General features: G+C 35.2%; 1 protein-coding gene across 4 annotated transcripts in view; it reads right to left on the bottom strand.

Annotated features, from left to right (window-relative positions):
• PLEKHH2 (pleckstrin homology, MyTH4 and FERM domain containing H2) overlaps positions 1-13,511 on the bottom strand; it is a 112,703-nt gene that overhangs the window by 61,674 nt on the left and 37,518 nt on the right. For 2 of the 4 annotated variants that reach the window (XM_061210421.1, XM_061210423.1), the window contains exons 3-6: positions 11,426-11,488; positions 4,123-4,272; positions 2,931-3,014; positions 2,242-2,323 (exon numbers count right to left, since the gene is read on the bottom strand). In XM_061210421.1, coding sequence (XP_061066404.1) covers positions 2,242-2,323; positions 2,931-3,014; positions 4,123-4,272; positions 11,426-11,488 — 379 coding nt within the window. Of the gene's footprint in view, positions 1-2,241; positions 2,324-2,930; positions 3,015-3,862; positions 3,913-4,122; positions 4,273-7,563; positions 7,582-11,425; positions 11,489-13,511 lie in introns of those variants that run through there. The other 2 variants (XM_061210422.1, XM_061210424.1) reach the window with 2 other exon arrangements.

Here is a 13,511-nt window from a genome sequence, read left to right as displayed (position 1 = left end):
TCCTTCAGATGTATCTTTTAATATTTTCATGTTGCCATCACTCACAGAATTCATGATATTTTAATAATCACATATATACATATATATTTTTAAAGTACCATATTATATCTACATATGTTGTATCTGTTCTTCTCCAGTAAAGCCTAGGTTCCAAGGATCAATAATCCTTAGTCTCCAAGACTAAAAGGCTGCCAGTGAAGACTAGAATTGCAAGTTAAGAATATCAGGGAAACAGTATTTGGTGAAGGGGCTTAGTACATCCAGTCTATTTCAAAGAGGGTGAACACCACAAAGACCTAAAACTTTAATTATAAACATGGAATTCCAGATCAACTATAGGAACACCTATTTTTTTCATCATATAGGTAGAGGAAATGTGTGATATAAGAAGTAGATTTTGGTCTTCATCCATGGTTCCTGGCACACAGCTTCTAAAACCCTTGGAATGTCCTAAGAGTGATAAAAGTGTCTTTTGTTTTCATAACAAGCCCTTTTAAACACCTCTGAGTATGTATTAATGAGGTGATTTCTGGAAAGCCCCTAGACGGCCTCAGGATGGGGCCTGGTTGCCAGCGGAACCAACCAAATCATGAGAGGGTTGGAAATTTCAGCCTCACCCTCCACCCCCTACCTCTGACTTCAGGTGAGGAAGAAAGGGGCTGGAGGTTGAATTAATCACCAATGGCCAATTATTTCATCAATCATGCATGCCTACATAGTGAAACCTCCATAAAAACTCAAAAGGATGGGGTTCAGGATGCTCCAAGTTGGTGAACACGTGGAGGTGCTGGGAAGGCGGTATACTTAGTGAGAGCCTGGAAGCTCTGTGCCCCTTCTCCCGTATCTTGCCCTATGCATCTCTTCCATCTGGCTGTTCCTGAGTTACATCCTTTGTAATAAACCAGTAATCTAGGAAGTGAACTGTCTGACTGAGTTCTGTGAGCCTCTCTGGCAAATTACTGAACCCAAGGAAGGGATCTTGGGAACCTTGGATTTACAGTCTGTTGGACAGAAGCAGGGATGCCACCCTGTACTTGTGACTCTGTCTGAAGTGTGTGTTTGTGTGTGTGTTCAGTGCCTGCTCGGAGGTGCTGGTGGGTAGTTTTGTGGGGGTGAGGGATCTGGTGCTATCCAAGTAGATAAGTCAGAATTGAGTTAAATTTATAGGACATCCAGTCAGGGTCTGTTGAGAATTGGAGAATCGCTTGGTGTGGGAAAAACTTCCACACATCTCATGTCAGAAATATTAAGAGAGGGAAAACAGGAGTTTTTTCCCTTTACAAAATGACAGCAATAGGTACTAACATGCAGTAGACAAAGTGCTTTCACATGTCCTATAATCAACAACCCCCCATGAAACCAGTAAGACACTATTACAGTCACCATTTTGCTGATGTAAAAAAAAAAAAAATGGAGATATAAACACAGCTATTAAATAGTAGGGCATTAAAGTTGACTTCAAAGTCCAGGTTCTTTCTACCATGCCAGTATTTTTCCAATGCATTCTACGAAACCCCACGGCTTTGTGGAAATGTTGCAGAGGATGCAAGAAATGAAAGAAGAGTCATGGGTGAGACCAAGTCTGCAGAGCTCTGGACCCATCACCCAGTATAGGTTTTTTACCTATTTTATCTCTTGAGATTCTATAGGAAAAAAAAATTGTTTAAAAAGGGTTCTGCTGCTAAATAAAAGTTTAAAAAGCACTATACTAGGCCATGGGTCTAATAAGCACAGGCTATCCATACACCCTGCTGACTTACCTCCTCTTCAGCTCGACGTGCACTTGAGTGGCTATCATACGAATAGCATATTAAGTGAATCTCTATCATTAACTCTACCACCCATCCTTTGGCTTTAAAGTTAAAAAGAAAGAAAATAGCCCTAAGCATTAGAAAATGCAAAGAGTTTATTCGCATTATAAAATTCTGCTCAAAATATTCAGGTTGTAAGAATTTCAATCACCATTGAGCACAATGCTACAAAATGAAAATAGAAAATAACAAGACCAATTTTTTTTAAAGTAAACATACCTGAAATTAAACGTTCAAATTACCCCTTTGGGTTATTCACTACTGTCTAGCTGTGCTAATATGGACATGTGGCTATTTAAATTTAAATAAATTCAAATTAGGTAAAATGTAAAATTCAGTTCCTTAGTTGTGCAAGTCATATTTCAAGCGCTCAATAGTAAAATTCTAGCAAATAAATCCAACTAGGCTATCTTAGTCAAAGTGCACATACCTTGTAATTTTGACTGTATTGTTCTTATCTCTTCGGTTTGGTTTTGGTTGATCAAACGAAGATTCTGATTCTCCAATTCCAGCTAAAAGAACATAATGGTTTTCTTTTATACAGGGATAACATTTCTAAAACGTACTAGTAAATTATAACGTTTAGAAAATGTTAATATCTAATTAAACACAAGCAAAATACAAAAGAAATAAGTAAATATCAGATGAATTTATTAGCACAGATTATCAGCCTAGATAATATGGCTTTAATATTTGTTTCCAGAGCTAAAAGTTTTAAATGTTTTTCACCCCTATGCCTTTTCCACTGTAAAGTTATTTTAAACCAAACTATTTTGGCATTTAATCTGCCATATAAACTAAATAATGTGTACTTCTCAGATACTGAATATATTAATTTTATGAGATATACACATATATTCTCTAATTATTTAAAGTTAACTAATTAGAACTAGTCAACTAATTAGAATGAGGCTACTTAACACTGATTACCATGGGTCTATCAATATTTTTAATTTTAAAATTACATTAGTCATTAAAGTGAAAGCTACCTATCTCACGTTTGCCAAAAGCCAGCAGCACCACCAATTGATCAGAATTTTGTTTCATTCAGATATTCTGATGACTTATCTATTCAAAAGAAGTAAAAGGTAAAGAAAAGATAAATACGGCAATAAATACCTCATTCAACTTAACTGTTACCCATTCTTTGATCTTAGCTGCTTTCTCTTCTATTATTTTAGCTTCTTGAATCCTTATTTGTTTCTGAAATAACATTAGCAGTTTGTTTAGTTCAAACAGAAGCTCACTGGTCTGGAAACGTTACAGTCATAGATATAAAAGGCAAGTCCACTTAAAACCTGTTTCCAAGTTAAGACGTCTGCCTTTAAATTACCAAACATAGGAAAAAATAAGAATGGCTGTCCAGCAGAACAATAATAAAAGCGTACATAAACATTTCTAGCTTTAACATCTGCTATTCCCTTTCTCTGAAATATCATAAACCAAAATCAAGCCACTGAATTTATCAACAAAATAAACCATTTCTGGAAATAGTCTAGGTTTAGAACAGTGGAATAGAGGTCAACCAGGTTGGGGAGAGGAGAATCAGAATCTCCTCTGGAGAATGGCTTATTTTCCCCTCAAGTGCTAGTTTTAGAAGGTCCAGAAAAAATAGAGATTGAGAAACTCTAGCTCACATCCACCAACCTTTAAATCTGGTTATGGTCACAAAACTACTGAGAGTGTGACTATCATATAAATCCTAGTGGGTGGAGGCTGAAAGCCACTGACCTAAAGGAACACTGACGCCAGAGAAATGAAAAAAATGATTAAACATTTAACAGTTCTATAGTGGTCATATTTAAATGACACTAAATGACCTTTTAAGTAAATAACCCTAATGCAATTTTTTTCCTAAAAATTTTAAAAAAATAAATGAAATACTATATGTGATCTCAATGAAGTGGTTTAAAAACAGTATACACATTTCTAAGCAGAAGGATTAGAGTCAAATCAAACACATGTTTAAAATTTAACCTTCCATAAACATTTCCAACACCCTAACAATCTAAAGCAAAAATTTATTGGAAACATTTTACAGACATAAATACCTGCTGATAACCAAGTGTTTCCAATTTAAGGAGGATTGTCACATCCAAAAAGTGGTAGATACTGCCTTGGAATCACCCCGGATTTAAAGTGAATGTATTTAACTTGCACCTTTCACCAGTAATGTGATGTAATCCTAGGGGGTCACCAAGTAAGATTTCTGATCAAAATTTAGAAATTTTGACTCTCTTTTTAATCTTTGCAATTATGCATAAATGAATGCACATATTTAGGACTCTTTGATGATCAAATTCTTCCTAACCTGCTCCTCAAGTTGCAGTTCCAAGGTTTGAATGATGTCATCTTTTTCCTGTATTAGGGTTTCCAGATCTTGACACTTTTTATACAACCTCGTCTCTGATTCACTGGTTTGAATATTAGCTGCTTTTAATTTTTCTTCCATAACTTGTACCTAAATTCAGAGGATAAAATATTAAAACTATGCATGTACTTAATTTATCATAGTATTAAATTCAGAATTTTACTTTAACATTAAATTCCTAAAAGGTATCATCATAAAAGGAAAACACTGAACAGCAAGTTTTAATGTATTTAACAATTATAAAGTCTGAAGACTATTTTGCTAAGTGATGTTACCCCTGAGGTGCATGAGGGTACATGAAAGATTCTCAGAATATTGCTATCATGTAAAGAAACGTACATGTTAACTAGATCAATGATAATATGCAAAATATTTCATGTGAGCATAGAATTAGAAAGCTTCCAGCTCTCATTTTTTCATATTTAAAAAAAAAGTAAGAATATCAAGTAAAGACGTTGAGTGGTAAGATAAGACTCAGACTGGATGACCTAATATAATAACACATCTTGGGAAAAAAAACTGAACTTAGATGAAAAAGGTACACATATACAACAGAAAGCAAAAGTAAAACAAAAGAACCTTAAAGGGACTTCCCTGGTGGTGCAGTGGTTAAGAATCCGCCTTCCAATGCCGGGGATGCTGGTTCAATCCCTGGTCGGGGAACTAAGATCCCACATGCCGTGGGGCAACTGAGTCTGCGCGCTGCAACTACTGAGCCCGCATGCTCTGGAGCCCATGTGCCACAAATAGAGAGGCCACGCACTGCAACTACTGAGCCCACGTGCTCTGGAGCCCGCACGCCACAACTAGAGAGAAGCCCGTGCTCCACAATGAAGAACCCACGCGCCACAGGGAAGATCCCGCGTGCCACAACTAAGACCAGCAGCCAAATAAATAAATAAATATTAAAAACAAACCAAAAAAGAACGTAAAAACCCCAATGATAAAATCATAGAGAGTAAAAAAGTATGACAGTCAAGATATAGGTAGGAGAGTACATTCCGTGAGGGTTTATTGATTCAATACTTTAACAAATATTCAATAAACACCTGCCAAGTGCCAGGTCTATACCAGGTCCTGGGAAGACATCAGTGAATAAAGCAGACCCCCAAATCTCTACCTGCATAGAAGTTACATTCTAGTGGGTAAGAGAGCTCACAAAGATAATAATGACTAAAAATCATACAGTTTGTTACAGATGGCAACAAGGGTAACGGGAAAAATAAAGCAAGATAAAATAGATTGCTGTACGGCTAGGGGTTGTGATGCCTCAATTTTAATATCTAAGATATACTGGCTCTGCTTGGATCTTCTGCAAAACACATTTGGGTATATGAAATCTTTGAAGAGATATGTGTGATGTTAATGTTAGTAAGAAAGAAAATAAAGTACTGGGCACTGTATACAATATTAAAACTTTTACTCTATATACTCCAAATAGGTAAGAATGTAATTTTAGTAATGTTTTAGATTAAAGGGGGCAAAGAAGAAAAGTATGTAAAGGCATTTGAGAAATTAAAGATGATAGTTAAGATGAAAAATCTTATAAAACATCTCTGAAAAATCACAATGAACTTACTTAAAGCTCAAAAATACTTGATTAATGAGGGTTCCTAGAAGGAGGGTGTTAAGGTTAGTTTGGTTTTGTTTTTTTAATCACGAATACAAAGTTTCATCTCTGGGTTCACTGTATAAATGTAAATTCAACTCAAATGCCAAAACTGTCCTATTTAAATACCACCCACATGGCTGGAAGCTATGAAAATAAAAGTAGATCCAAAAAATAGGAGGAAAAATATATTCTACTATCCAAATGATAATTTTAAGTCATTTTAAGATTTAGATTTTTTAACATAATATAGCAGGCTTTCTGCAGGAACTTCAGACCAAGAGGTCAAGGACAAAGGCCTATATCAGAGATGCTGTCATGAAAAAAGCCAGAGCAGGACAGAGAGCTGGACAGTAAATACCAAAGGTCAGTCTTAAAATGGTACAGCCAGTTCCATGCAGGGTATTCTGTAGCTGTGGAAGCAGGGAAAGAAGAGCAGAGACCAAGTGCAAAATGGTAGTCCTCCACCAAGGAGGGAGTAATAGATCATAATACTCCAGAAAGACAAAATTAATAAAAATAAATATTACCGGACCTACATCTACAGTCTCCTTTTATTAAATTGGAGCAAGCCACCCTATGGACATTGGGCTACCACATAAAATTGTCCTATTATTGCTTAGAAAAGGCCTATGGTCCTGGAAAACTATTCTTCCAGGAACTTCTTCTTCCCTGAAAAACACATTCAACTTGAAAGGTGTTCTCATTTTACGAATGAATGCTAGAGTCAGAGCTCCTTGGCTGCACCTTTGCCTTGTGCAACTGTTTCATTTGACTATTACTTTTAGATAAACAACTTTCCTGGGCAAGAAAAATATTGACAAAAGTGGCAACATCTCTGCAGGAGAGAGATCACAAAGCAGTTACAGGCAACCTTCTTCCAGCTGGCCCTGTTAGGACCAAGTTCCACAGGATTCACCAGCCTTCCTTGGCAATTAGTATGAATAAGAAATCTGCAGAAAAGTTAAGAGGCCTACAGAAAAACTAAGCAGCCTTTAAAAATATCTTACCACAAGTACACAGAAAATAGGTCAGATCTTTTATCATTTATTTAACTTGAATTATACAATTTTAACTACTCGGAGACTGGCCAGTAACACACACCTATGAATTCAAATTAGTTGTTGAATAAACTCTTGCAATTACCAATATGTGGATATCCTCCAGTGAAGAATGTTTTGTAATTTCAGGCTACCTTTCTCCTTTACTTCCAGGAGAGCCTCTGGTTGCATCTGCCTACCCCCTCATCACACTCCTCAGCTATTTCCCGAAAGTCTTGTTGATTCTGAGCTTTTGTGCAGTGAAGGGTTAATTCAGCAGACTTGGGGTGCTCAAACCCTGTACATTCCAAAGAAAGAACTGGCCTTTGACTGTCTCCTGGGAAATACCCTCTGAGCCCCTGGAATATTCTGCCTGATAAGACTGTCTTTATATAGCTGATATACTGGGCCACAGCAGATAGTTTACGCTAACAGTGTGACTTATACTGAATACCTTTTTTGTTTACTTACCTGGGTCACAGGCCACACTGTATCAAGTTTGACCTCTGCAGAGGTTGGAAGTTGAGTAGCTAAGGTGGGTTATGCATGCATTTCGTGCTTACAAGACTGACCCCTCCCCACCCCACCCACCAGTAAAAATCCTGGATACCTAGGCTCGGATGAACAACCCTGGTTGGTAATACTTCATATGTGTTGTCCCACATCACTGATGGGAGAATCAAGTGCATTCCTGTGCAATTCCACTGTGAGAGGACAACTGGAAGCTCGTACCTGGTGTCTCCTGGACTCTGCCCTATGTGCATTTTTCCTTTGCTGATGTTAATCTGTATGCTTTCACTGTAATAAACCATAACCATGAGTATAAATCTTTTCAGGATTTCATGAGTCTTTCTGGTGAATCATCAAACCTGAGGGTAGTCTTGGGGACACTGACACAACTCCCAATGCTATTTTCCATTTTCTCGTCTATCCTGGAGAAAGCAGAAACTGCAAATATTTTCCCCATTGTAACTATCCATACCAATATTTCCTTCTTCCCATTTCTAACTTCATCCCTCCCTCCCCCACTACAGGTAATCAAGATGTGACTATATTTTTGAGTGGGGGGTGTAAGTTTCTATTCCTGTATAAGTATCGCAATGACATGACAAAGATACTTAATCATTCCAAAATACAATGACGAAATTGTTAAGAGTATTTTGAATCCCAGACCATTTTCCAGTTAATTAAAATTTATTGCAAATTAATTAATCATTCTGATCATATTTTAAACACAGTTATTTCGGCATAGTGCTCCAAAATTTATGCAGTAAGGCCAGGCCCATTGTCACTGAAGGTGAAAGGGAACATCACTGGATAAGGTAGGTTTCCATGTAATGAAGCAAATCATTACACAGTCTTGGATGTTAGGATGACTGAGTAGTTATCATTTATTAAGAACCAAAAATAACTTGGATACTAAGAACCAGCTTTATAAAAGGCAGATGAGCCCACATATTAAAATGGTCAGAAGGAAATTTAAATCCAACTCATACCAAGCCTCAATCAAATACACGCAAGGGACTGAGTCCAGAAGGACAGAATTGAAAAGACAAACTTCTACAGGGGAAATTATCTACCCCTCCTTGGTTAGCATAAATTAGTGTATTAGATTGTATTATATACCTAACTAGTCAGATACTTGAGAAGGAATCCTGTTTATCAGTGTCTCCCAAATGTGCTATTTGCTGCTTTTCTGCCTCACAAGAGTTCTCATAAGTAGTACTGGGTTGATCTGCACATACTGCTTTCAAAATTTGTGAACAATAACGATAAAGATGTACTACAGCATTAAGTAAAAAGACTGCCAAGATTTCTCTGGAAGAATGTTTAATTCTTTTTTCTATCAGCAACTTATTTAGTGATTATGCAAGTGATGCCCACACATTAATAAACAAGGAGAAAAATGTACAAAGCTAAAGTGTAGAGTTGAGCTGTTTCAGCTGACTATTGCTTTTAGTGGTGAAACATTCTTTCTAGGTTAGTATAAATACAGTTTAAGTCTTAGGATATGGCTTGACAAAGGATAAATTATGAATTTAAGCAACATGAACAGCAGATAGGCCATAGTCCCATGGAAACTATTAAAGACAGTGAAGGATTCAGTTACTCTAAGTTAATAATATTTACTTAGTCTTGCAAAGGCAAAAAAAAAAAAAAGTAATATAGTCAGTGCATTAGAATTCATCTGCTCTCTGTTTATATTTCCTGTTAACTTTTAGATTCATTATGAAATATTTAAGAAAAAATTCTTCTGAAGCATAACAAAAATAGGTACTGTATAAATTTTAAGTATTATGACAAAAAGAAATATCTACAGATTATAAAGAAACTCTGGGAGATCTTCAATTCTCACTCTTTTGGGGGGGGTGTTGATTTAAGGCAGTATATCTAAAATAACCAATCACTGTATAATTTTGCTTAGAAATGTGGTACATAGAATTAAATAACTTTACATTTGATATCCTCAAAGGACAACTTCAAATAAGATATTCTTCCTGTTAACTTATTAAGATCAGTGGTTGGGCCCTGATGGCTACAAACTGCCATGGTTTGCTTCCCTTGAATTGAGAATGGGGATTCCTTTTTCCTTTCAAGATCCAGTGAACCAAAGGGGTAAAAAAAATGAAAATTACAAGTAAAAAAATTCTTCATTTAGTTTAATTTTCAGAGCTAAATAAATTTGCTGCATATATGAATTAAGACTTTTAACTTAAGAAAAGGCAAAACAAAACCATCTTTAATTTCCTTCTTTTTTTTTCCTATAATACAAGCAGTTAAAGGAGAAAAAGGGAAAGGAAGGGAAGGGAAGGGAAGGGAAGGGAAAAGAAAGCTAGGAAAAAATAGACAGAGAGATGTATGGAGACAGCCATGGGTACACAGATAAAGAGAGAGGTCACCAGGAAAGGCCAAAGTCAGAAAGGGAAAGACAGGGAAGGAGACATGAAAGTCAGAGAGGTCGACAAAATGACAAACGTATGCTGCAAGGCTGAAGGCTGAACAGGGACGCACATATACGACCCACCACAGAAAAAGACATTTGGTATAGAGTGACAGAGAGTGATATAAACACAGGAGTCTTTATTTTAGAATGTAAGTGACCTTTAATGACTTTACTGTTAATTATTGGCTTTTTATAGATATATGTAGAGTAATTACTATTTGGTCCCATCAACTAAAGAATATAAAATACAAAAAAACAAGCAAATCATACATCCTTACCATTACTACTAGTACTTGTATCAAAATCTACATTTGAGGTTTTAAAAAATTATTGGTAATTTTTCAGTGGGGTGATGGTACTGTAGCTATGATTTTTAAGTCTTCATTTTTAGATGAGTTGCTGAAATACTCTTGGGTGGAATGATATAATATCTGGGACTTGTTTCAAAATAATCTAGTGTGGGGGTAGGGAAGAAGTGGGTGGAGGTATATACCAGCTGTGCATCAACTAACTGCTGAAGGTGATGACGGGGCTTCATTATACTATGTTCTCTACTCTTGTAGTGGTTGAAATTTTGCATAACAAAGTTTTAAGATTTTATCTTCAAGTATAATTAATTTAAGAAAATTAAGGATTAGGTTAAATTGGGTTAATTTAGTCAAGCCACTAAAACAATCTACTGTGTAAAATTAAATCTTTTAGGTGAAAACAAGATTTGGTAGTACTCAAACTGAAGGAAGAAACATGACAAACTTAGAGCAAGTATAAGAAATTGAATATACACTTCTTGGAAGAAATAATTTTGTATGTAAGACTTCTGAAATTCTTGACTTGACTGAATCTGACAGAGATCTTTTCATAAAATGTGAAATTATCAATTTAGGCTCCTTAGACAAACTTTAAGGCTGGTGGGCTCATCCAAACCGCTCATTTTACTGTTGGCAAGGCCCAGAAAAGGTTAAGTAATTTATCAAAAGATTATTTTTTTAAAGTAAAAGTAGTACCAAAATAAAAAACTAGAAAGTATGAAGATACAGAAGAAAAAAACCAAGCATCCATAATTCCACAAACACAAATTTCAGGATGTTTCCTAACAGCTTTTTTTTTTTAACTCTTAGGCTTGACCTTTTCCTCCCATATCTATTAACATGTTAAATATAAAAATCTGTATATATTTTTCCTAATATAACTCTAAGCATTTTTCTGTATTTGTATAAATTCTTTGTAATAGTTATTTTTAATGGCTGTTTAATATTTCATGGAATAGATACAGTTCTCTAATTCATTCTCCTATAAAATGGCATTCATATTATTTCCAACTCTTTATTACTATAAATAAAGCTGCCATGAACATATTTATACATAAAATGTCATTATGGTTAGGCATAACCATAACCATAAAAGTCATATTTGATTTTTTTCATAAGTAAGATAAAACTTCCGAATAGAAGCATTTTTGTCCTTTTGAAAATTTATTAAGGGGCAAAACAAAGTTAGATTCTCCATTTTCTCTATGGAACGAGCTCATGAACAGTAAAAATGATAAAATGAGGAGGACAGCTGAAGACTATTTTCAGGATTGTTTTGGGCAAAACAATGTTTATATTGGTAGAGGCAGAAAACAATTTTTTAACTAAAACTATACGCTACCTGTTGAAAAGCTTTTTCTGCTTGACGTTCAGCATCAATAACTTGTCTCTCAAGCTGCTGCATCTGAAAAGTGAGAAAAGATAAAAAAATAGAAAAATTCATATTTCCCTTTTGGAATTCTTTAAGAACATTTAAAGTACTTCAGTGAATATGAATTGCATACAATTTAGCACATTAAAAGCTCTTTCAGGGCATATTTAAAAATGGATCAAACAAAATACCAAAGGTTTGATACTTTTAATACAATGTAATATATACTACATGAGTATTCATCAATAGAATTTTCTTCACTGGACTATATGTTAGAAATCACTGGTTAACACATATTAAGAACAATAAATTAAATCTAAGAGAATAGTAAGACCTCAAATGTCATATCTGATTTGTTGATCAAAAATAGACATTTCTCCAAAGAAGATATACAGATTGCCAACAAACACATGAAAGAATGCTCAACATCATTAATCATTAGAGAAATGCAAATCAAAACTACAATGAGATATCATCTCACAACAGTCACAATGGCCATCATCAAAAAATCTACAAACAATAAATGCTGGAGAGGGTGTGGAAAAAAGGGAACCCTCTTGCACTGTTGGTGGGAATGTAAATTGATACAGCCACTATGGAGAACAGTACGGAGGTTCCTTAAAAAACTAAAAATACAACTACCGTACGACCCAACAATCCCCCTACTGGGCATATACCCTAAGAAAACCATAATTCAAGAAGAGTCATGTACCACAATGTTCATTGCAGCTCTATTTACAATTGCCAGGACATGGAAGCAACCTAAGTGTCCATCAACAGTTGAATGGATAAAGAAGATGTGGCACATATATACAATGGAATATTACTCAGCCATAAAAAGAAACAAAATGGAGTTATCTGTAGTGAGGTGGACAGACCTAGAGTCTGTCATACAGAGTAAAGTAAGTCAGAAAGAGAAAAACAAATACCGTATGCTAACACATATATATGGAATCTAAAAAAAAAAAAAAAGGTCATGAAGAACCTAGGGGCAGGATGGGAATAAAGACGCAGACCTACTAGAGAATGGACTTGAGGACACGGGGAGGTGGAAGGGTAAGCTGGGACAAAGTGAGAGAGTGGCATGGACATATATACACTACCAAATGTAAAACCGATAGCTAGTGGGAAGCAGCTGCATAGCACGGGGAGATCAGCTCGGTGCTTTGTGACCACCTAGAGGGGTGGGATAGGGAGGGTGGGAGGAAGGGAGACGCAAGAGGGAAGAGATATGGGGATATATATATATGTATAGCTGATTCACTTTGTTATAAAGCAGAAACTAACACACCATTGTAAAGCAATTATACTCCAATAAAGATGTTAAAAAAAAAATTTCCAATGAGCATGGGAGGGATAAATTAGGAATTTGGGAGTAACATATACACATTACTATATATAAAATAAACAACAAGGACCTACTGTATAGCACAGGGAACTATACTCGATATTTTGTAATAACCTATATGGGAAAAGAATCTGAAAAAGAATATATATATATATATATATATATATATATATATATATATATATATATATATATATATATGGAATCACTTTGCTGTACACCTGAAACTAACACAACATTGTAAATCAACTATACTTCAATAAAAAATAAATAATAAAAATTCTTAAAAAGAAGAAAAAAAAACAAAAGAAAAGATACATTGACACAGGCTTAATATAGAAAAAAAAAGTCCCAGTGATATCAGAAAGTGGTGTATTCTCATAAGCTCCATAGGTGGTATGTTTAAGTCACAACTGAGGAGTTTTAATTCTTACAGATCGTGATGGAAAGAGTATAGAAGATACTCCGATTAAACACACACGTCCACAAAAGCATACAGCACAGAGAATGGAAAAATATCTGGGTATTTTTTAAAAGTTCTGTGGAGAAGAGAAAGCTTGGAGATTTTAGAGGGTGGGAATAAAAAAAAGTTTGGAGAGTTAAAGTAAAATAGTAAAATGAATATTATAAGTAAAATAAACAAATGTCTTAAAAAGGACCCAATGCAAGTTAACATCATACACAACCAGGACGTAAAACTAAATTTTG

The sequence above is a fragment of the Eubalaena glacialis genome, chromosome 14 (genome assembly GCF_028564815.1).
Source record: "Eubalaena glacialis isolate mEubGla1 chromosome 14, mEubGla1.1.hap2.+ XY, whole genome shotgun sequence".
In the NCBI taxonomy this organism is placed as follows: domain Eukaryota; kingdom Metazoa; phylum Chordata; class Mammalia; order Artiodactyla; family Balaenidae; genus Eubalaena; species Eubalaena glacialis.
The sequence above is the reverse complement of the archived record's forward strand: the minus strand, read 5'-3'. Positions and strand labels throughout refer to the sequence as shown.